At 49.1% G+C, this 24616-nt stretch overlaps 3 protein-coding genes across 13 annotated transcripts in view; 2 read left to right on the top strand and 1 right to left on the bottom strand.

The window, feature by feature from the left end:
* Nucleotides 1-9666, top strand: part of LOC135828151 (uncharacterized) — a 19786-nt gene extending 10120 nt beyond the window's left edge. For 4 of the 8 annotated variants that reach the window (XR_010555571.1, XR_010555569.1, XR_010555570.1 and 1 more), the window contains 6 exons: nucleotides 1386-1547; nucleotides 4478-4627; nucleotides 6092-6268; nucleotides 6514-6588; nucleotides 7789-7989; nucleotides 8742-9666. Coding sequence is in view for 5 of the 8 variants with exons in the window: in XM_065340597.1 (XP_065196669.1) it covers nucleotides 1386-1398 (13 nt within the window). In the remaining 3 variants the exon portion in view is untranslated. Of the gene's footprint in view, nucleotides 1-670; nucleotides 745-1385; nucleotides 1548-4477; nucleotides 4628-6091; nucleotides 6269-6513; nucleotides 6589-7788; nucleotides 7990-8741 lie in introns of all 8 variants that reach the window. The other 4 variants (XM_065340593.1, XM_065340592.1, XM_065340595.1 and 1 more) reach the window with 4 other exon arrangements.
* A 1078-nt stretch (nucleotides 9667-10744) lies between these two features.
* LOC135828152 (uncharacterized) lies at nucleotides 10745-23101 on the bottom strand. Of its 4 annotated transcripts, XR_010555572.1 has the most exons (6): nucleotides 22749-23100; nucleotides 20902-20971; nucleotides 20586-20687; nucleotides 18017-18081; nucleotides 12301-12355; nucleotides 10745-11542 (listed from the first exon to the last, which is right to left on the bottom strand). XR_010555572.1 is itself a non-coding variant. In XM_065340598.1 (5 exons), the coding sequence occupies exons 1-4, from the start codon at nucleotides 22828-22830 to the stop codon at nucleotides 18024-18026; spliced, it is 312 nt and encodes a 103-aa protein (XP_065196670.1). In that variant the 5' UTR covers nucleotides 22831-23101; the 3' UTR covers nucleotides 10745-11542; nucleotides 18017-18023. The 4 variants fall into 4 exon arrangements, 1 of the variants encoding a protein (XP_065196670.1); XR_010555574.1 differs by lacking the exon at nucleotides 20902-20971 and having other exon boundaries at nucleotides 20586-20681; nucleotides 22749-23097; XR_010555573.1 differs by lacking the exon at nucleotides 20902-20971 and having other exon boundaries at nucleotides 22749-23096.
* Nucleotides 23102-23329: 228 nt separating this feature from the next.
* LOC135827991 (arylsulfatase B-like) lies at nucleotides 23330-24616 on the top strand. The gene has a single exon (XM_065340428.1). It carries the CDS (start codon nucleotides 23330-23332, stop codon nucleotides 24614-24616), a length of 1287 nt encoding a protein of 428 aa, XP_065196500.1.

The raw sequence follows: 24616 nt of genomic DNA, 5'->3' as shown, positions 1-24616 counted from the left end.
TCCTGGACGGATCTCACTATGATGATATAGGTCGTGCCCAGCATCACAATGCCCAACATTATAAATGACTGTTTTTTTTCCTGAGGGGCTAGATGAACATGTGGCTAGACTGCCGATGGCAACCAACAGGCTCAAGGCTGTGTTGAGACTTCGTGTTTGCGACCCGAGTCAATTTTTTGCTCACCATGACTAGGCATCGCATTGGGCATCGTATGCCCATTTTATATGTCACTGTTCTTAGTCGCACCGGGGGCGCATGCCCGTTTTCAGGAGACTTATCAAAACACATAAGTCCTGTGCCCTGAAGGTTAGGCCTATTGTTAGTCTGAATAGCCCTGGCTACTATCCCGCTAAGTTCATTGACTTTCTACTGAACCTGTATGTACGTGAGGAAAGTACTGTTCTGGCCTGAACTACGGATTTCATCAACTTGGTAGAAGGTTTGCCTGTGCGGGACGATCATTTATTTTTGAGTATAGATGTGACCAGCCTTTACACCAACATCCCCAACGAGCTCGGTCACGTGGCATTGTCGTGGTATATCACACACAGGTATACAAGGTGGATGCCCCCGGCCCTTCGTACACGGTTAACAACAGCAGTGACTTCCTTGATATCAGTCATTCGGAAGACTAACGGGTTCGTGTACGATAACGATTTGTTTCCGCAGATCCAAGGGACTGCCATGGGTTCGCCTGCAGCAGTGGTCTATGCCGACATTGTTATGCTGTATTTGGAGAATCGGTACATTTTGCCGATCTTAGAGGGGGAGGGTTTAGAGGTTCAGGTTTATAGACGCTTTATCAGTGACATTTTTGTTTCATTGCATGGTTGCGAAGGTCAAGTTCAGCGCGCTTTAGACAGGATTAATAAGTGTTCGGCCCTCGAGTTTGCGCATGAACTGGCACATGATGGCATTGATTTCCTGGACACCACAGTTTTCCGTAGTAAGGGATACATGGCGGTGAAGCCTCATTTCAAGTTCACCAATCGTTTCCTGTATCTGCTTGTCGGTAGTAACCACCCCTGTAGTATGGGCAACGGTGTGTTCACTGGGGAGTTGATCCGTATCCGTCGGTCTTCGACCCTTGACCACCACTACGAAGCTGCTGCCGAGCAGGCGAAGCAGACTTTCCCGGCCCGTGTATACAAGAGCTCCATCTTTCATCTTTCAGACCGTACACCAGGCATGCAAGGCCGTTTTTTTGTTCTTGTTTTTTTAGCACACTGCAACAAAGCGCGATGATCGCAGCTCAGCTCAAACGTGGCAAATAATGAAGAATCCTTGTGTATCAAGGTCAAAGTGTGTGTGTGTGTGTGTGTGCCTGTGTGTGTGTGTGTGTGTGTGTGTGTGCTGTGTGTGTACGTGCCTGTGACGTGTACAGCACCGCTAGCTAAACCGACCAACGGCTACTCCCAGGGCACAAACTATTCTGCTGGAGGCAGCGTCGTCTTCGGCTGAAATTCCGGATACAACCTGCAGGGAAGCATTGTGCGCATCTGCCAGATTGGCGGTTCCTGGAGTGGGGCAGCTGCCTCATGTAATCGTAAGTTGAATTTCAAGAGAGCCAATATATCCCTCTTGTGTAGAGAAGCTTCAGGCTTGTAGGAAGGCAGATTCTGGTGGCGTTGATCTTTCCTATTTACGGAGCATGTAATAGTCTGGGTGTTACCTGCCACTTTTCATCATCACAAATGATGATCATGCTTATCACAGGACCCAGGACCAGTCGGGCATCTCAGCCTGAGTCTTTAGGATATATGGTATACTTGTAGGTGTTTCACCGGGTAGAGGCGACGGTTTCAAATAGGACACAGGTTGCAAACCGGAACGGACTCAATATTCACTTTCTCTCTTGGTATTTTGATTAGAAAACATATGTCACAGTGAGACTACGATGTGTTATACTCCGAGCCAAAATTTCATGGCTCTGCGATGACCAGACGTGCCATACCAAGCAGGTGAGTTTTTGACGTGTTGCTTCGCACTGCGACTTGAGTTTTACGACTTTCGAAAAATCAACTTCTTGTCGCAGGTAAACAGCGGCTCGCCTCTTGCCAATAAAGCACCGCATACCAATCAAAACTAATGGAAGCACACACAAGGCTTATTGTTACTCTGTACTGGCCGTCGTGGAGTGATAGCAATTACAGTAAAACCTGTAACTAACGACCACCCCTTGGTGCCCGGAAAAGTGGTCGTTAGTAGCAGGTGGTCTTTAGTTAGAGGTTTGCACCGCGCGACCATATATGGATCCCATTATATGATATGTATGTCAAAATGCAGATGATACAATCCCCCACCACTTGCGCACTGACATTCTTCTTTCAGATCATACAACACTTGGAGAGAGAGAAAATCAAGTTTTTTATACACCGGAAGCGATACGACCTTTTGACACGTATGTCGACTTACTGGGTTTCCAGAGCAGCACTGGCCTGGCCAGGCAGTGGACTAGTCACTATCGACTCCAGCCAGCACAGACTGTCAGTGTGACCTGGTGACTGAGCTGTGTGATTGCACTTCGACAGAGAGCCGCTCAGTCTTAGGGTGCGTTCTTAAATCCTCTCGGAAAAGTTGGAGACTCTCCGAAAAGTTCGAGAGCTGTTCTTATATCCTCTCCGACTTTTAGGAGGCTCTCCAAAGCTCTCCAAGCTTCAGAGGTGGTTGAAACTTGGAGATTCCCGCGGTTTGGGATCAGCGCATGCGAACTACCAAGAGTACATAACCCCCCGGTTTATGTACTCTTGGAACCAGGGAGTAGTACAATATGGTATTGTACTACTCCCTGCTTGGAACTACGACTAAAAGGCACGTGTTCATCATTAGTGTACGCATTTCCCTTTTCGCATACGCACACGTGCATTACTACATTCATCACTCAAGATCGCGGCCCCTTTGGCGCTTCATTTTGCTTGACATGTGCAAAATATCTCCGAATTCTTCGAGACCCGTTCTTGAGTAATCCCAGTTTCTTCGACTTCTCTTTTCTTCTTCTTCTAGAAGCTAGAGAATATAAGAACGCACCCTTAGTTTCTCCTTCCAGTAGTAACATCGATCAAAGAGCGCTTTGGATGCGCTCTCCAAGACGTTTCCTATCATGTTTGTTCTTGACAGCACTTGAAATTATGACAGGTGTAGTGCAGTCCACACTGATTCCACAGTAAAAATGAGACTGCGCTCATTTGTCCAGCTGTAGTGTTGAAACGACCATGGAAAATCATCAAAATTTCGAGAAGGAGCTTAAAGCAATGTTTGATTTGCTACATCGCGGTCGCTAGTTACAGGTCAAAATTCGACATTGGGACAAGAAAAGACGGTCGCTGGTCGCGTTCAGCAGGTAGTCGCTAGTCACAGTGCATTTTGAATGTGAGACCGTCCGTGCCTGACAAAGTGGTCGGTAGTACCAGGCCGGTCGCTAGTCACGGTGGTCGTTAGTTACAGGTTTTACTGTACCTAATTTCAGACCCAGAGTGAATTTGACGTGCACTCTAAAACGTGTCCGGTTTGGAGCCACCTCTGATTTGAAGCGAAAAATTGGGCAACTTGGATGCAATGGGTCAACACAAAGGAGTGGCTCAGTTCGATTGACTCTGGCCCCAGAGCAAACTTCAACATGCCAGTTTCCTTCCACAAACATATTTCGAGTGAAAAATCAACGCTGATGATCGGTTTGGGTCTATACAAATTTGTAGTGTTGAAACGAATAATCGAATAATCGAATAATTTAGAATATTCGTGGGGTGAACGAATAATCGAATAGTCGTAGGAATTATCAGAAATCGAAAAAAAAAAAAAAAAAAAAAAAAAAAAAAAAAAAAAGATCTATGCTCAGTGCTGACCCTACTGATATTTGCACTGCGTAGATCTGCTCGCAGTATTTCTTCTCAATCTCTTCTCTAAGTTTTAATCACCTATCGGTATCTAGTAATACTTCTGTTCTTTCGATACGAGGGAAACATGGATGCAGTGAAGATCCAATTACGCTCGACCAAGACCCTATGCGATATGCAGAGCTGGATCAGGCGGTGCACACTCTGGGGGGTTATGTGCTCTTGGCGGTACATGTTATCCGGTTTTGCACCTCCACACAACAAAACCCGATAATCAGCAAAAAAATAAAAAATAAACTACTTAAAAAGTGCTGAAAAAGTGTTGAAAAAGCCATCATGCGTACGATAGAATATAGATTATTCGTTCGATGGAGGGCGAAATTATTCGATAGATTATTCGTTCGAAGAATCCGTGTTCGGTTTAAACACTACAAATTTGGCTGTCAAGGCGTTCATCGAACCGTCTACTCTACCAGAACACTGAGTTGTTGGCATAAGCCGGTAACTTTGTCGAGCCTGTTTTAGGCTACCACCTCCTCCAAATATGCTAATATCTCTTGACTATACAAAAGATGTGCCGAGCAGACACTTTCTTCATCTCTTGACTGCTTTGTGTGTTGTGTGTATGGGTACGTGTATCCAGCCATTCAACTGCAGTGCCAGTCTGGCTACCTGCCCTGCCTGCGTTCCAGTGGCTGTATCCTGCCATCACAGCGCTGCGACGGTGTTTGGTACGACTGTGCTGATGGCTCTGATGCACAGTACTGCCCAGGCAAGGTCACACCAGCTCCAGGTAAGCACCAGCAGCAGCACTGATAGTAGTACCATGACTTCTATTATTATTACAGGGTGCGACAGAGCTCTCGGCCATTGAAGAAAATGTTGAGTCACCTCCACCACCACACTGCGCTCTTTAGCCGACTAGACCCTCCTGCACACAACCATCACCATTGCGAGGACACTTCCGTAGACGATATTGATAAACTCCTTCAGACAGCTGTTTCGCTAATACATAGCTCATCAGTGAAGGTAGATACTGAATGATTAAAAATATAGACCCAACTGCTATTATATAGGGGGTTTCCACATACAAAACTTGCATAGCTGAGGTGATAACGCGGGAAAAGGAAAGTGTGAAGTACTGTTGACGCGCATTGGACATGCATGCAGCGTCGGATATTCGGCGCGGAAAATCAATCACTATTCAATGCAGAAATAACGTGCCAGAATCAGAGTACTATGTAGCTAGTAGTGAGAGTCTGTGTACTAGTATTGCAGTTGTCCGAGCGCCATGAAGGCCTGCGAACGCACCTCACGACCCGCCGACGTCGACAGCCACAGCAGCCCCTGGGGCATGACACTGTACTGCTCGCCCGTCGCGCCAAGACGCTTGGCAGTCACTAGGCTTCATGCCACCGATGTTGTCCGCAAGCTACCTTGTTATCTACCCATCACCCACTGCCGCTGACACGCTGGGAGGCCCCGAGGCATTCGCCCAGTATATCGTCGTCAGAGCTGTGTCGACGGTACAATAACGCTGGTAGAAACAAACAGTTGGTCGTATGGTATTTCGTCCTCCGGATTGTCCCTTGACTCGTCTTGTCCCTCTTCTTGCTCTGACGCTAATGACTTCTATTACAAGCAAAATGTAGAGCTACTGTTGACCGCTATTCACTGCTGTATTTATTTTATTACTTTGCATGGCCATGTTGAGGCAGTCTTCGCATCAATTTCCTTTACACAATGCGTGTACTACAATGTATTCAAAACCAACGTCTGTGCTACGCACACATACGCAAACGTTTTAGGGATGAAACGAGTATATCGAATACTCGAGCGCTTGCTCGAAAATTCGAAAGGAGTGAGGACTCGCTTCGCAAAATACTCAAAGTATCTTATGCACAGTGTACTGTAAGCTTGTACATCAAGCACGTCTGTTACTCTGACCAGTACTGATAACCCATGCAAGTGTGAAATTATTACTTGTCCCTACTTACCAACAAAAGACGTAGTTCAGACTATTTCCTGCACTAGGCTGCATGCAAGACTACATGTGTATCAGGTGTAATACGTTCAGTGTTACGAGAGTGTGTGCAGTACATTGTTTTATGTTGTCAGTAAAATACTCGTACTCGCTCGAATACTCGCTCGTTTTTTCAAAGAGTACTCAAGTCCTCAATTTTGGCACTCGTTTCACTCCTAGGCCAAACATGCATGCACTGAATGCCTGTGCTCTGTGCACTCTGTGCTTGTGCAGGTCAAACCGACTGCCAGGTCCTGTCACCACCGGCACTGGGCTCAATGACCGTGAACGGCTTGATGTTCAGCAACACGACCACGTTTGTGTGCACATCTCCCTTTGTCCTTATGGGCTCGGCCGTGCGTACTTGTGAAATCAACGGCCAGTGGAGCGGTGTGCAGCCAACTTGCGTCCGTAAGTACATGTACCAATGCTCGACTGGCTTGTATTATGCATTCCCGTTCATCACACCGCTCATACTGTCAAATGCTGCCTCTTCTCATTCACAATGGCATGGGTCACAGTAGATAGGCCTGGTGCAGGTATTGCCAGTTCCTTGCTTGCTGCAGTACAGTATGACATATTAACTTAGCTGGTAAGCAGTGCATGTGTGCATGGCAAGTGTTAATTTTGTCCATTGCTTCCCAACCCATGTGTAGTGACGACTGCTGCTCTGAGTGCGGCCAGTGACGAGCTAGTCAAGGACTCCGTCTCAGAACGCATGACACAAACGTGTAAGCCTAGTATTGCTGCATAATTAAGAGCAATATATCCTACTGCTGACTGCTGAAAATGTTGTGTCCTTCACAACTAGTCTCTAAGAAGTCTGCCTCTTTCATCGATTCGTGTTTACCTAGCTGCGTTACGCTATTAGTAGCCTATTACCTGTTGTGCAGTGGGGCTGGCCTAAAAGCTGCTCGCTCAACAGTTGTGTTGCATGGCATAGAGGGAGAGACGGCAAGCCGCCTCGGCATATTTGCGGATGGAGCTTTTATTAGAAAGGAAAAGGACATATGGATACGAGTTAAGAGTATCTGTCCACCACTGTAACTAGCTACTACAGTAAAAAAAATGCAACAACTAGGCACAAAACTGACAGAGTGCTGAGACATTCGACGACCTGACTCCTAGCTTCAACACATCTCCGTAGCGCTAACCAACAGCCTTCCAACTTGGAAGGTTCAAGGTTAAAAGGAGAGACCAAAGAGGGGAAGGTAAGCGCAACGAAAATGAGCACAAGTTAGTAGTTGAAGCTACAGTCCCACAAGAACAAGAAATGTTGATTGTTACTGGACGATGACGAAACCAGTATTACCTTTCCCTCTTTGGTCTCTCCTTAACACTACGGAGATGTGTTGAAGCCAGGAGTCGGGTCGTCAAATGTTTTAGTGCCTGGTTGTTGCACTTTCTGACTGTATTTAGTATTATAGTGACAGTTACTCTACACTCATATCCATACGTCCTTTTCCTTTCTACATTAATTTTATTATTGCCATATTGGCTCAACATCCGAGTTTCAAAGAGCTTTTAGTGGACGACTTAATCCATTTTCGGCAATACTTACAACGATCCAATCAGTCATATTGTAGATCAGGCTATGCTGTGGGTAAGTATACTACTGGCCTTGTATGGCTTATTGTTTGCCAGCGAGTATTTAGCATCATCTACTAGTATTCACTCGTTTGACAGCCAAAGAGTATTTGTGTGGGAGGCTGGGAGTCTCGCACCTGACTTGGTCACGTTGCGCCTGAAGATATACGGTGGAGCCGTCGCAGTTCCATCTACTGTCGACGAAACATGCCCGGTATTGGCTATTCCGGTACATGACAGCCCATGCCTGTAGCACCAAGCCTGTGTTCACGTTTGCCAAAGGGATCCACCTTACTCGGCCTTATTTAAATAAGATACTCTGTCACGCTCTCAACTGTTATCAGGTTAGCTCCCGCTCCATGCCCATTGTTGGAGCGACAGTCCTGGAATCCAGAGTTGCAAGTGAGGTGGTGATACGGCAAGCAGACGGTGGCAAAGTACGGCTTAAAAGCTCTACATCTGGCAAGTGGCCGGCATACCACCCCAATGGACATCGGAACAGTACACGTAGAGTAGCATCTCTACGTGACAGGGTATGAGCGCAAGTGAGTTCTTATGCTCTACTAATGTGCATTGATTCTGTGACTATAGTTGGTGTACAGATCTCATCACATGTGCCTTAGGTGGGATTTGCTATTGTCACTGTAAAATTCAGCCCTAACAAACAGTGTGATGGATGAATTTGACTCCAGGTATCTGCTTTTGGGAATGCCATGTATGCATGTCTGGCGTGCTGCTGCTATAATGTTGTGGCAGCAGCATTTTGGTGCGATGGACTGTTCTTGTAACGGTGTACCTACCCATTTGCTGTTGCCGGATGCCGTGTTTTGTCAGTTGTGCCTGTTTGAAGGTGCCAGGCCAGCTTGTGTTGGTGCGTTCCCGTTAAGTTGCCAGGGCACCATATTTGTAACGGCGTTCCCGTTTTGCTGTTGTGGGGCTGTGTTTGTATCGGTGTGTTCCCGTTGAAGTTGACGGGGCACCACGTTAGTGGATTGTGCCTGTTTGAAGTTGCCAGGCCAATCGTGTAACGCACACCCGTTTGCTGATAATTGGGGACATGTTTGTCCATTTTGCTCGAGATTCACATGGCTGCGCCAGTTGCCTTGTGCGGATTAAACTGTTATCTGGCACTAGTCTTGATCTGTTTTATTCAGATTCAGATCAGCTATTGTTCCTATACGAGAAAATCTGTGGGTGCACATCCAATTCATTTGCAGATTTGCGTGCTTCTCCTGCAACGGGCGTTTACATGGTACATGGTGTGTGGGCGTATGTGTGGTGTGTTCATGCTGTACAGGCCAGTATTGCCAAGCACTGGGGACGGACCTTTGGCAATCTGAAGAATGTTTTGTCCGAGAATCGATCCTTGGATCTGTGGCATTGCAGTTGTGGTGCTCCCGACCCTCTTGCGCGATGGCCGCGGAGACTTGGCGAAAAGGTTCGAGACATACGGCATCTCAATATCTTCCACCACAATCAGTACATCAGCACCACCATCGAGGGTAGCGACATCAGCAATAGAAGACGCACATGATATCATTCACCCTTACGGCCTTAGCGAAGACCCGGGAATACCTGAGAAGATGTTAGCCGCAACTTTACTGGAAAAGTCGTCGGTGACAACGGCACTCCATATTTTAGCTGCATGCAGTTAGGTCTCTCAACAAGTGTACCCAAAGTTTTCAAGCTAATACACAAGCAAATTCACTAGGGGCCGAGTATATTTTCCTACACCTCTCCCTGTTTGTTGTTGTTATTTCTGCATTCAAATTGTTTGTGTACCTGTACATTTATTACAGTAGAGCCACGTATCCACGGCTGTTGTTTCCAAGGGGTCAGGCTCGTCAGTTACACAAAACCTTTCAGCAATCTGGCCTTAGGCTTTAAAATAGTTCCTTGACTTCTTGTACCACCTTCTTAGATGCACATCCCACTGGATAGTGAGCAATACGTGTGTAGCAGAATCTGTATTCCAGAAAAGCAGAGACTTGAGTCTATTGACACTGCGTTTCTTTTTAAAACGTTATTGGCTGTGGTGTTCCTAGAGGTATACACGTACATTCCTGGGTCCCACGTTCTGTGACGCCCGACTGTATTCGTGGTGCCTCAACAACTTTTAATTTTGTGCACTCGGGAAAACCTGCCTGAGGCTGCAGAGTGTTGGCTGTGTTTTGCTTTAAAAAACCATCAGGTCTCCCCAGATTTTCTAGTCTGGCCCTGAATTTTGCCACTCCTCGGTTTCAAAACCTAGTGTGGTGGTGGAAAGCCTAGCAGTGTTGTGTGTGCATGTGTGTATTTTGTACAGTGCTGGCCAGAGAAATCCAACCTCGTTAATAAAGTAGCGCCGCGTTCGAGAGCACAGACCGGTCCAGTATGTACATGTATACTACTAGGGCTGCGTATTGCCCGGTGCAATTTTATTCATAAGGTTGGATTTCTTTGGCCAGCACTGTAGTTAGAAGTAGGTCCTCTAAGGTCCTCTGTTTGTGCGCTATTGTGGTCACAGTGGCAGTAGTGGGTGAGGGGTAGACTCAGTTACTACGAAGATGGCGTATACATGATGGTGTATACAGTCATGTAGTTGAATGTTACTTCGGGCTTAGACACAGAGGTTCTTGCAATGATGACCCCGGGTTTATGTACATGTATCATTCAGCTACCGTTGTCATAATGGCACTAGTTGATAGAACACCTGTATAAGTACAGGCTGTATATCTAGCATTTTCCAAAATAGCACTCCGTACTTCGAGGCTGCAGCCGTTTTGCATGCAACGTTGTATGTGTTGATCGGTTGACAGCATGTGACAAAGCCGAGGACACTAGTGTATCAGGAGCACTGTTTTTTAACACAGTGCGACCCCGCCTTGTCATATTAATTTATCAAACAAGGCTTACCTATACCAACATTATACATGTAGGGCTGTGCATGCTTTCAAAATTCTTCCTTGTTGAAGCAGAATACCGTGCTTGTGGGGGCTTTAGTAGTTCCTTTGCCAGATGTTCTATGCGTATCTCAATGACATCAGTTTCAGCACTCGGGCAAGGCACATTCGGGCCTACACATGTAGCCTTGAATTCTGGCTTGGAGGCATTATTTATCTATTTTCATGGCTGCTAGGTTCATCCTTAGTTAAGAGTTATTTCTCCGTGATTCGCTGATGAGTCCACAAAGGACGAAACAGCTAGACAGTACTTGTGCTGTCCCCAGATCGTGTATTCTAAATCCATAATACTGACGCTCAATCTCCAGACAGCTGTTTCAGCCTTTTTAGGTCCCATCAGTGGAGCTCGCTCAGAGCGGGAGGTTAAACAAATGGCAATACGGTCTATATGAAATGAACAAAAAAAGCAATTTGAAAATGGCTCAAAGCATCAAAGTCAGCGAGCTATCTGCGAGACACGCACAAAGAGAGCTTTGCACGAAGGCAGATACATATTACATATACCTTTGACACTAACCAAAAAGAGTGCTCAATCAAGTCAACGCAAGGCAGCGTAATGCGGTGATCGAGTCTATAAAAAGCTATAGTGACATGTAGCCAGGCCCCCAGCACAATAAGCTGACTTGCATCATGCTAAAATCGTTCACACAAATCTCTTATAATAATTATTATATAGATTGCAGGATAGGGTGGTTGCACCAGGAAGTGCTGTCTCTGCGATAGTGGGACCAGCCAAGATTGCAGTACAGCCGTCCACCATCAATCCAGCACTTCATTGGCCCACGCCCTCGATACACCAGCATGATGTCCGGAGTTATTACCATTCATTGACACATGCCCCCCCCCAGTTCTTCGGCACCTGACCCGAGTTCTATTTGGGCCGCACTACTTTGTAGCAGTCATACTATAGTGCTAAAACTGGATGCACGTGATATCCACTGGAGCTGGCGCTGGCCATGAGCTGACCCACCGCCGTGCCTCCCAGTGTCAATTTTGCTTATGTGATCCTACCACAATCTGGAACATTATCAGTACTCGCCTCTGTTGACTTGCCAGCACTAGTTCTGGTGGATCCGGGCATGTTTCTGCCTTCTCTTAAGCATGTATTCTCCTGCAGGTGCATCTTTCACCTCCTTCTAATGCGCGAGCACATTTTCTGTGGAGATTCAACGACACATACACCAGAAAATACAGAACGGAACAGTGGCTGCCAATGCGACACAAGTACCACATAGACCTAAAAACTCATAAGTACCCTGGGAGTTAGATGCATTTACGGGCAGTATGCCAGGATTTGCGCAGCTAATTTAAAATCAGATTAGCAATGCTGTGTGCTACCTAGGCGGCATCTTGGACTCAAAAACCAACTGATTGTGGTCCAACCCAACCGACAGCGTTGTCGGTGGGTTCCGATTGGCAGGTGTTGGATGGACGTATGACCCATGCGTCCCCACAAGCAATGAGAAGTTAACAATGCCACTAAGGATATAATATCGCGGACAGCAGTACAATGAAACTGGGCCATTCATTATCAGCAATATCAGGGGTATATCCCATCCGATAAGACGTACAGCTCGTGTATGGCGGACTTTACAGCAGGTCCCGACATAGCTTGCCCCGTGCCCTTTACCACTCCTGGGCCAAAACTGTTGTACAATATTCGAGAGGGTCTAGCCTAGTGAGTGTGAACAGAACCTGGCAAACCATATCTCCAAGTGATTCACATGTTGGTATATTCTCCGTTATCATACATCAATTCCGAGCAATTTGACACCCGAATATTCTCGCACCACTACTGCTGAAGTATTGACCACAAACCATGTTCCATTTGACTTACAAACGGAACTTGCAAAAGGCATGAGAGCACTGGAATCTGTAAAGACTCTCGCATTATTTATTAGCCACCATACATACCTTTCGGGAAGTCGTGTTGGATGCAGAATGCTCGGAGAGCAGAGCTCAGTGAGATCTGCATACAGTAACACAGCGACAATGAATCACATGAACAGAAGGTATCCGTACACATCTGAATATGCGCTTATGGGAGGAAAATCCGTGCGACAAAAGAGGACCGTGTTATGCAGGTGTATGTCTTACCCGGGTACGTACTAAGTGAGCTCCACCGTACGTATATAATTGTATTGCAATTGAATCACTTGACTGATTGGAGCCAAAAATATCAATTGGCACTTACTCCGGTTACCCGAATGTTTCGGTACCACTATCATTAGGTTTGTTGCAATCGAACCAAGTCATAGTTGAGTCATTTTCAATGCGTTAGGTGTTACCTGACGTGCCCACTGCATCAGCCGCTATGTCATATTCCACCAGGCATGCACCAAACCAGGCGCAATGCGCACACTGATGATGGTGGTTGTCACACAACGAGCAGTAGTAAAAGTGAAAGGACTTTTTGCATGTGATTTTGTTGTAATTTGTGCCAGTCGAATTGTCTCAGTGTAACTAGTTTATCGTTAGCTTACTGGTTTGTTTATACACAAGAAAAAGACCAAGGAACTACAAGTTACGCTATACTGTCCACTAACACCACCAGTTACTAAACAATCAGCTCATGCGATAGCATTGCACGACACTGAACAGCTCTAGCACATCTTGGATGCGCACTCCAACAGCCTTGTGGACGACGACCGTCACTGGAGAATCGGTCTGTCGCTCCACCAGTCCGGCGGCACAGTGGACAGTGCCTTGGGGGTGTCAGGCATGGATCAGGCTGATAAGGACGTGGTGGAGACGGAAATGATGTTTGCAAGGAAGAGTGATGATATGCGTATATGCTCTCCGCCAGTTGTTGAAGTCCGGCAGTGGAAAGTCGGCAAGGTTAAAATAAGTGACCAACTGGGTGAAAGTACACCAAATGTGGCCCATCTCTTGAATGGTGCGGACCACGGCAAGGACCTGAAGTTGAAGGTCGTCAATGGCAACACCGCATGGTCGACGTCAATGGGAACATCAAGCCATCAAGTTGGTGGAACTATGGAATGTCCGTCGCAGGCTGCAGCGACAGTGCAGCGACAGGGTAACGTGCTCAGGGAAGAGTACAGCGACGATGATCAGCTGTGTCTTGCACGCAGTCGTGTGTTGATCGTGGCGTGCAGAACAACAGAGTCAGTTGCGGTATTCGTACATTTGTCTGTTTAGGATTGTGATCCCCAGGAAGTCCTTTGGTGAGGAGTGATGTCACGCAACGAGCAGTAGTCAAAGTGAAAGGACTTCTTGCATGTGATTTTGTTGTAATTTTGTAAGGTGTGGTGGCAGAACTTTCAGCTGGTAGTGGGTGATGGGCTGGCGGTGTGACAACAATTACGGGCTTGACGAACGACATAATTATGGCGAGTCGATCTTTGGCCAGTTGCTGAGTTGGAGATCGTCACCGTAGACCCAGAGATCTGGTCCACGGTCCAGGGGTTGGGATCCCACTGTGGTGAGAGCTTGTGTGCCTGCTCATTGCGGCGTAAGACGCACTGACCAGGAGTGAGGATGGGGGCGTTTGACCGGCGGGTGGCATTGGCAGCGTCGCACTGGGATTGACGGAATTGCTGGTCACGGTGGGCAGCTGAAGGCAAGTCTGGTGCGGCTGCCGTAATGCAGGGTATGCTGTCGCGGATGGGGCGACCAAACATGAGTGTTGCCGGTGCCTCGTGAGTGGCGTGGTGCGGTACGCTAGGAGCCATTGGTCTAATGCAACATTGATGTCTTCGCCAGCTAGTTTGGCAGTTCGCAGAACTTTGCCAATGGTAGGGTTGAGGCACTCGACTGCTCCGTTTGCTTGTGGCCACAAAGGAGGGGTGTGGCGGTGCTGGATAGCGTGTTGCGCGAGGAAATCAGCAAAAGCCGGAAGAACGGAACTGAGGACTGTTGTCCGAGACTAGCTCTTCGGGCAAGCCGAACATGGATAATGTAGAGCGCAGAGCTTTAACAACACCGGCCGTAGTGGGTGTCGTGCTGAACACGTTGATGACCGGGTAGCGAGTCAACTGGTCGATAGTGGCAAGCAGGTGCTGACCGTTTGGCATGGGTCCATACAAATCGACGAAGACTCGTTGCCACGGCTTGGTGGACGGTGGTGTGGGCATGGACTCCCGGACGTAGCGGTGTCGTTGAGAGAGTTGCTTGGCACGGAATACATTGCCGGCAGAGTGCTTCGGCTTCAGTAGCCATGTTGGGCCACCAAACCTTGCTGTTGAGCCGTTGCTTGGTGCGGACAATATCTTGGTGGCCCGCATGTGTAAGCTGCAGGGTAAGCCGTTGGAGGGCCGTGGGAATGACGAGACGGTCGTTGCGGAGTAGTAGACCGTCACTCTCAGACAGTCCATGGCGGAGGGCAAAGTACGGGCGGACCGTGGTGTGGTTGGAATCCCAGCGGCCAGATTGCAGAGAGGAAAGGATGGCTTGCAGTGTGGTGTCTGCGGTGGTGGCGTCCGCAATCTCCTTCAGAGCCAACGCATTCGGCTTAGCTGCTGTAGCTAGGGCATGTATGTACGCAGTGTCTTCCTGTGCGCCGATGTTTGGCAAGTCGGGATGAGGCTGCGGATTGCGACTGACGACGTCGGCCGGGTTTTCTGGGCCAGGCTTGTACTGGAGCTGGAAGCTGAGATCCTGCAGGCGGAGGACCATGCGCTCAATTCGTGGCGGAGGTCTCGATCCGACGGCCATGAGTTGCAGGAGCGGCTTGTGGTCGGTGACAACGGTGAACTGTGGATCACCTTGTCAAGTAGTGGTGAAAGCGAAGGCAGCCAAACTTGACACCCAATGCTTCCCGTTCAGTTTGATAATATTGCTGCTCGACGCCGGAGAGTGCACGGCTGGCGAATGCTACAGGTGCATCGTGGCCGTTGTCTTGGCGTTGACACAGGATTGCGCCGAGGCCGGTGGGCGATGCGTCGACATACAGTGATGTGTATCGCTTGCGGTCAAAGTATTGCAGCATGCAGTCTTCGGCGATGGCCTTCTTCAGTGCATCAAATGATTGCTGCTCAACATCAGTTCAACGCCAAACAGTACCTTTCTTAGTGAGAGCAGGGAGTGGCGTGGTGAGATCGGCCATGTTACGAATGTAACGGCGGAGGAAGTTGGTGAGACCCAGGAAACTCTGTATGTCGCTGACGCAAGATGGTGTAGAGAATGTAGCCACAGACTGCTGGTGGCTGGGAGAGGCGCGGATGCCCTTGTCGGAGTAGACGCTAGCCATGAACTTGAGCCGAGGCTTGAGGATGTGACATTTGTGACATTTGGCTCGGTTGAGTGTAACGTTGTGATCTTGGAGCCGCTGGAGGCAGGCGGCGAGTCGTCGGTTGTGCTCTTCGACGCTCTTACCAAAGTTGAAGATGTTGTCGTGGACGTTCTTCACACCGTCGAGGCCAGCGAGCCATGGCGTCCAGTGTGCGCTGTAGGATCTCGGATGCGGACGATACGCCCATGGGCAGACGTTTACAGTGCAAAACTGCGTAGCGACGTGACTCAGGGTGGCCTGGCTCTCCACAGCGGTAGCAGAGCGATGTGCTGGATTCCCGCTGGCCTGGAGCGCGAGTGGCGACTGGGGCAGGTGGCTGGTGGTACGAGTTTGCAGCTGGATGTGGCGAAGACTGCATCGGTCGACGCGACGGAGTTGAAACAGTAGCGGGAGGCGGCTGTGTCCTTTTGTAGAACGGTGGCTGATGACGGAGGGCATTGATCGAGTCTTGTGTGCGCCGGAACGCCGTCGTCTGTTCCACTGACGCTTCAAATGCTCTGGCGGCCTTGAGCGCCTTGGCGAGATCAAGGGACGCAGTCTCCAGCAGTTTTCTGCGGAGTGGATCGGACGTGCATCCTGCCACAATTTGATCACAGAGAGCCACGTTCTTCTGGGCATCGTCGGCGAAGCTGCAGGTCGTTGCCGATGCCAGCAAACGAGTAGAAAACGTGTCTAACGTTTCGCCAGGCTGCTCGGTGACCTGCCGGAAGTGGAAGCGGGCCATGCTGGGGCTCTGCTTCGACTGAAAGTAGTCGGCGGCGGCGGTTATGAGGCCGTCGAGATCGTTGCCAGTGTTGGCTAACGTAGGGACGAGCTGCTGGATGTCCTTGCCGGCCACATACTGGAAAGTGTCTCTCTGGCGAGTGTCATCCGAGATGCCGGCTGCTGCGACATAGAGTTGGAAACACCGTTCCCAGGCAAGAAAATGGGCAGCAGTGTCGTAGAGACTGCTGTAGATCGGGAATGGCTCCGGAGGCGGTAGTGACAGTAGGGACATGGCGAGGATCAGGCGTTTGCTCGCAGCGCCAATGTAATGTTGTCCTCTTGCTGTATTCCAAACAACAACTAACTCGGAGCTCCGGAAAGCTCCGCAATAGTGAGGTTTTGCATTCCGAATTTCGGCTCGGCGTTCTTTGGTCATTTGTCGAACATCAAAATGTCGAATTTTCGCACCGACGTTTGTTTTGCAAGTCGAAAATGATGTGTTTTGATTTCGTGAGCCCCAGCATCAGCAATGTCCTGTCCCGTGCTCCTTTTCTTGCTGATTCCGACAAACTTTGATCGCGCCCAAAGAGTCGAGGGCCAAACCTGCCTCCTCAGTCGCCTCAGAAAAACCAACTCCATGGCCAAGTCAAATTTTATGGGTATCGCCATGGTCTTTTCAGCCACACAGATGACGGTGAGGACACTCCAGGCGAAAGAGAGTAGACAGGCAGTGGAGAGGAGCAATCAGAGGTAGCTGACGATGCTGATGTCGTCAAAGACGCCTGCGAAGCCATGCCAAGATAAGAAACCTCTTTGAATAAATCACGCGCTAGCGCTCTTCCACAAGAAAATTCATCCGAAAAATATGTTCGGCAAAGTGAGCTTTTTCCGAACAAACATGCCGCATCTTCGTGTGCATTTTCGACCTCGCTCCCGCGTGCCGAATCTTTTGCCGAATTTCGGAATGCAAAACCTCACTAATATGATGCCAACAGAATGTAATGGTGTGCGTGCATGCGTACAGAGTCGGTGCGTACCGACTGTCAGCACAGGTGTGGAAAGCAGCATATGTAAATGGATAGGAGCACAAACGGTGCCACGTGCATATATGTGTCGGTAGAGCATGAGACTCTTAATCTCAGGGTCGTGGGTTTGAGCCCCACGTTGGGCGCCAAATGTCGTCTCGGTTGGAGAACGAGCTGCCTCTACTATACCCTCGCCACGCCACACATCAAACGGACTAGTAAAGTGGTTTTTCTCTAGAGCTAGAGAGAGAGCTATTCATTACTACACTTCAGGAGACGACGGGAGAACTGACAACTGACATGGCGAAAGGAAACATGATATCGGAAAGTGGTGCCCTCATCAGCACAAAAAGTGGCGCACTCGATATCATATCAGCACAAAAAGGTGCACGTGTCAGCAATACAACAAAGCAGCGCAGCAGCATGTACGGGTCAGCAGCACAGAGACACAAATACAGCAGCAGGTACGACAAAGAGACAACACGTGCAGCCACATGTACAACATATGGGTGTGACAGTCCATATATGTACGTGTGAACACTACACACGATGAGAACATGCAAAGTATGGAGACCCAGACTGTGTGGTCAGCAGGACACAGCCCGTACAGGATGGAACAGACAACTAAACGTAATATAGCACCACGTACCGGCGGACTAGTCGACGCTGATGGGAGAAGTGGCACCCCCTGAGGCAGCTACGGATGCTAGAACTCTACAGCCAGAGTGAGTCGGAGTGAGACCAACACCAATATAAAACAAAAAGGTACACCACACCAGGAAGCAAGTCAAATAAAGATGTGTGAACAACAGCCACACACCACAGAAAAGCATACAGAACAAAAACTCAATTACCGACACCATAGACACTGCAAAATCCAAACAGGAGGAAAATACGAACTCCCTGAGGACACTGAGCATGGGGCAAACGAGCAAGCAACCTCTTGCCGATGTTCCACCGTGTAACAACAACCGCGCTGGCCACCGGACTGTATGGTAGGGGTATTACACCTGGACCTCAAGACCAACGGGCGAAGGACAGCAGGCCGGGCCCAGGTAAATACAATGAGGAGCACTGTATACAACTACAGAAATAACCCAAACCCATGCCAATTTGACCAACATACCTTCCCTGCGCATCCATTCCTAGTGTACGGGTCTGAAAGATGAAAGATGGAGCGCTTGTATACACGGGCCCGGAAAGCCTGCTTCGGCCGCTCGGCAGCAGCTTCGTAGTGGTGGTCAAGGGTCGAAGACCGACGGATACGGATCAACTCCCCAGTGAACACACCGTTGCCCATACTACAGGGGTGGTTACTACCGACAAGCAGATACAGGAAACGATTGGTGAACTTGAAATGAGGCTTCACCGCCATGTATCCCTTACTACGGAAAACTGTGGTGTCCAGGAAATCAATGCCATCATGTGCCAGTTCATGAGAAAACTTGAGGGCCGAACACTTATTATTCCTATCTAAAGTGCGCTGAACTTGACCTTCGCAACCATGCAATGATAAAGCGTCTATAAACCTGAACCTCTAAACCCTCCCCCTCTAAGATCGGCAAAACGTACCACTTCTCCAAATACAGCATAACAATGTCGGCATAGACCACTGCTGCAGGCGAACCCATGGCATTCCCTTGGATCTGCCGAAACACATCGTTACCATACACGAACTCATTTTTCTTCCGAATGACTGACATCAAGGAAGTCACTGCTGTTAATAACCATGTACGAAGGGCGAGGGGCATCCACCTTGTACACCTGTGTGTGATATACCACGACAACCGAGCTCGTTGGGGATGTTGGTGTAGTAAAGGCTGGTCACATCTATACTCAATTATAAATGATCGTCCCGCACAGGCAAACCTTCTACCAAGTTGATGAAATCCGCAGTTGAGGTCAGAACAGTACTTTCCTCACATACATACGGGTTCAATAGAAAGTCAGTGAACTCAGCGGGATAGTAGCCAGGACTATTTAGATTAACAATAGGCCTAACCTTCAGGACCCAGGGCTTATGTGTTTTGAGAAGTCTCCTGAAAACGGGCATGCGCCCCCGGTGCGACTAAGAACAGTGACATATATTAGTGGGCATACGATGCTCAATGCGATGCCTAGTCATGGCGAGTAAACAATTGACTCGGGTCGCTCACACGAAGTCTCAACATAGCCTTGAGCCTGTTGGTTGCCATCGGCAGTCTAGCCGCATGCTCATCTAGCCCCTCAGGCAAAAAAAAACAGTCATTTATAATGTTTGGCATTGTGATGCTGGGCACGACCTATATTATCATAGTGAGATCAGTCCAGGACTACTATCACAATAGACTGCCTTTGAATATGCCCGAGTCTGATCGCGTTCTAATTCCCAAACTATGTGCTGCATGTGTACACTCCGCCTATGGTTAGTCTACTCCAGAACAACGCCTGGAGAGGTTCATTGGGGGCATGATGTCCCCCCACCCCATTCCCCCCTTGCCCCCTGCACCTGAAGTACCGGTATTGCCCCCCCCCCCCTCCCCAAACAAATTACAGGACACAGATGGAGCACTGGGGAGCACGTAGCAGTAGGCAAAGTTGACGATGCCAGTGCAGACACGGCCTGACCTCGGTCACCACACTGGCACCGTATAGTCTCCAAGGGACATAGCTACCAGAGAACACACAGAATGGGAGTATATAGTGCTATCTCGGTGGATAGACAACCCCCCCCCCCCCCCCCCCCCCTATACCCAAAATATCTACTGATAGAGTTCTGTGTAGACCCTTTGTGCACATATATGTGGATGAGTACTGGTAAACGGACAGCTAACCCTAGTCTAAGTAAAAATAAAGGTAGAATGTAGACCCTGGGCAAAAAAATAAGTAAATAAAAATATTGACTAGTTTGAGGGAAAGACACAAACGGGAAAAGTCTGAAGAAAAAATTGACTGTCACCAAAAAAATAAAAATAACTACACACACGAGGGAACTCGGATGGAGAGCCAAGGATTAAAATTGAAAAAGAGGACCATCAGTTTACGAGTTATCCGTTTTGTCCAGCACTTACGGATATAAACGTGATGCAGCTAAGCATCAGGTCGTTGAATGTCATGATCTCATCAGTCAGTTTTTGTGCTGATTGTTGCACATTTTTGACTCAGCAGTATTCTGCATATAACCGTTAGTGTTGAACAAAACGGATAACTTGTAAACATGAGGGAACACTCATCCTTACCCAAGTCCCAACGTCAGCACTCGGCGCTGCTCCGAACCAAGAGGGACACTGGAGAGATCGTCCATCAGCTCCTCTCTTGTCCTGCGATCAAATCGCCTGATGCTAAAACACAAGAAGATAGGAAAGGCAAGTAGAATAAATAAATCAATAAAATAATAAACAACAAAACAAGTTTGAACAGCAGCAAACGTAATGGACGATCCGAACAAGACCAATGATATACCTAGCAATAAGTGTGCAGAGTGTGCAGCCCAAGGATAATCATCCCACAGCAAAGTTTATTGTTTAGGGCATAGACTCACAGTAACAGGCTCACCTTTGCTGCATCTCACACCGCTTCACACGGTAATCTACTGTATCACCATGGTAATTTCTGCTGCACATTGCTGCTTGTTTACCAAAAGGCAGAAAACACACCGAATTTCCAGGAATTACCATGGTGATACGGTACTTTAGCTTGAACCTATTGTATGACGGGGTTTTCTATGATTCATAATGACCCAGAGAGAAACTAAACCGGTATCGAATTCCTGTCAGCGACGCAATTCTTCTGAGGTGTAAAGTGACTTCAGGAATATGTTGCAGAAAACTGCGATGCATGCTGATTATTTACTGTGCCCTATTGTGCACAATATACCAGGTGTGTTACTCAGGGATGAAGTAGATGCACACACGTGCCGTGCATCACGGCACAGGTTAGGTTTGCTACTAGCTGCTACAGTGTACTTGTGGTCCGAACTTGCACTCTACTCAACTCTGCATACGCAAAGAGTGCTGGTGCCGAAATGAACCAGAAGGGTGCTGAGTGGGACGCAACAACACTGACTCTGTATACCCATGTACACAGATATGATAGGGTATGCAGTACCTGCTCTAAGATTTAACACAAACCGGGTACACGTCTACCTGGCACAACTCCTGCAACACTGGGCCAGAGCCAGATGCGTTCAAGTGCGGCTACTGTGTGTCAGGGAGTCGTAAACTTACTTTCGACTTCCTGATGTACATGATTGTACATGTACATGTATGAACGTACTCGCACTGGGCACTCTGGCCGCACGCGTATGCAGCCTGTCAGTGGCGGTATACCCTCGAAGTATAAAAAAGTATAGTACTCGACAGGACTTCCGACCGGGTCGCAGGTAACCCAGTGTTCTTTTTCCAGAAGTCCAAGTACTCACAAACAGGGTCACTGACCCGGCTCTGGAGCAGACACTGGTCATCTAGGTCCAAGTTTGCTCGATTATGTTCTGACGCTTCATGTGCTTTCATAGTCAAGGTTTCTCACTTTCTTCGCAAGCTCTTTTAGTCTTGAGAGTTGACAACTGCTTATGGTTGTGTTGGCAGAAAACATATCAGCTAATCTGACAACCGTCCAACTCCATTTTACTGGTAAGTAGTCAGCGAGTGGCTTTGATGGGGCCATACTAAAGGGGAAGTTACGCGGCATATTTGTGCTTCCTTTTTGAAAACACGTTCTCGCTCGAAGGGTTTCTAAACTTTATCCCTGCGCTCATTGATGGAGTTCATCGATGGAGTTGCCAGCGGCACTCTACAGAAGAACAATGTTGTCAAGTTTTTTATGAAAAATTGTCAAACATTTTCAAATTGCTATAAGTTTGGTTAGGGCCGGGTTCCACTGCGGCTCCGCAGCTCCGCTGCTTCACGGTACTTGGCTGCATGCAGCAGAGTGGCGTGGTTCCAGTGACACTCGCCATTCACAGTACCGCGGTCGTGCTCGATGTTTTTTGATGACATTTAGCCTGCCTGCGCGCGCGCGTGAAATCCAAAAAAATCCTCGTGTTCTGGCCTGTGCAACGAATTAAAATTCCCCCGAATAAAACAATTAAGTGCGGGCTTTTGTGTCAAGCAGCGGAGCGAAAGCTGGTGGTGAGCCGCGGCCTCGCTGGACCAGCTCGTAATGATGACGTTTCATGCCGTGGATGATGTGCGGCGGAGCGGCAGTGGAACCCAGCCCTTAGGCAAAGGAAATTTGTCATTAATTTGTTTATGCTGCATAGATGGAGAGCTGCACACTCTGGCTTATGGACTCTCGCCTACAGTGTAGTCGTACTGCTAGTGTACATTACAGAAGACACGAAAAACGAGAACATAATTATGGCGAGAAAGTAATTACTGGCTAAGAATTGCCCTAAGACTTACCGCTTCTCAGTGCTCCATACCAGGAAGTAGTACAATACCTACTCCCTGCTCCATACGAGTGTTTTCTCCTCATTCTCTGCATCCTTTACCCCAGGAGTCTCGTCCATTTAGCGGCTCAAATGCTTGAGCTCCGGATAGCGGAAAATAGCTCGTCGTCCATTAGCGGCTCTAATAGTACCTGGTCTGAAGTGTCGCAGTCTAGCAACTATGATTTTTTCCAGGAGGGTAAGGGTTGCAAACCCAAAGAGACCCTAAGCTTCGTCTATCAAACAAAACAATTGCCCTAAAAAATGGAAGAGGAAAAGAGTGAGCGAGCTGGTCTGAGCGCGCTACTTTTCAAAAAATTGAAGGTGAAAGCCATCAAAGTCAAAGCATTCTGGCTAGCGCGTTTGTGTATGTCACGAGCGCTAGCGCGCTAGTCGCAGCAAACGCTCGCAGGCCAGAGTTAGCGCTATTTGGGCTGTTTGCCGCACGCGGCAGCTGGATGGATCACGTGATCCAAGCTGACAAATAAGGTCCGATGGTTCAGCTACATTGAGCCACAAGCGTACAAGTATTGTTCGCCGAGTCGGGCATCGCTGATGAGCGGTCGGTGGCCACACCACGCACACCAGTGGAATATTGTACCGCAGACCGTGCCACTGGGACTGAACCTGAACTTCACGGCCATGCCGGCGAAGCTGAAACAGGCCGGCTACGCCACGCACATGGTGGGAAAGTGGCACCTGGGACTGAAGAGCGAGGAGTACCTGCCGGTGTCGCGCGGCTTCGACACGATGACGGGCTTCCTGACCGGCGGCGAGGACCACGTCACGCAGCGCATCCAGTGCGGCACGGACTTCTGGACGGACCGGGCGCCGGACACGCGCAATGGCACGTACGACGCGCTCACCTACTGCAGCGTTCTGGAGGAGATGTTCAGCTCGCACAGCGCGGACACACCGCTGTTCCTGTACCTGGCGCTGCACAACGTGCACACGCCGCTTCAGGCGCCGCAGGACTTTGTCGACAAGTACGCGGCGAACTCGACGTGCACGCAGCGTCGCATGTACCAGGCCATGGTGAGCGTGGCGGACAACGTCACCGCGCTGGTCGTGCAGCGCCTGAAGGAGAAGGGCATGTGGAACAATACGCTGCTGGTGGTGTCTTCCGACAACGGCGCCGCTCCGTGTTCGGGCAGCAACTATCCGCTGAAAGGGACCAAACTGACCTTCTTCGAGGGTGGCGTGCGCGCCAGTGCGTTCGCGAACGGCGGTCTCCTGCCGGCGAAAATGTCCGGCACCAAAGTCGAGGGCTACATCCACATCGCCGACTGGTACCCAACTTTCTGCAAGCTGGCCGGCGTTGACCCGGATGATTCGGGTCCGGGCCGTTTCCCCGTGGACGGGCACGATGTGTGGCCACTGCTGAGCGGCGAGTCGACGGAGAGCACTCACGATGACATCATCTTGGGATTTAACTACAGCGACCATCACCCGCAGCAGGGCGCCATCATAGTCGGCGACTACAAGCTCATTGTCGGCGCACAGAAGTTCTCGGGCAACTGTGACTCGCTGATGCACCCGCCGATCGACTACCCGTGCAGCAAGGCCCCGGAGGAAGCGGACTGCGACCCAATGTGCCTGTACGACATCCGCTCGGATCCGCGCGAGACCCACGACCTATACAAGAGTCAGCCGGCCGTTGTCCAGCAGCTGCTGCACCGCTACATGCAGTACGCCGACGAGCCGCGGGCCATGCAAGACCAAGGTTATCACTCGCGCGCCTCGCTGCCCAACGAGGCCCATGTGGCGTGCGCGTACTTTGCCAAACACGGCGGCTACTGGCGTCCGTGGCACACCTCCGACAGCGCCGCTCAGCTTGTGTGA

The sequence above is a fragment of the Sycon ciliatum genome, chromosome 12 (genome assembly GCF_964019385.1).
Source record: "Sycon ciliatum chromosome 12, ocSycCili1.1, whole genome shotgun sequence".
Taxonomy (NCBI): Eukaryota; Metazoa; Porifera; class Calcarea; order Leucosolenida; family Sycettidae; genus Sycon; species Sycon ciliatum.
This window is presented reverse-complemented; position numbering and strand designations above follow the sequence as displayed.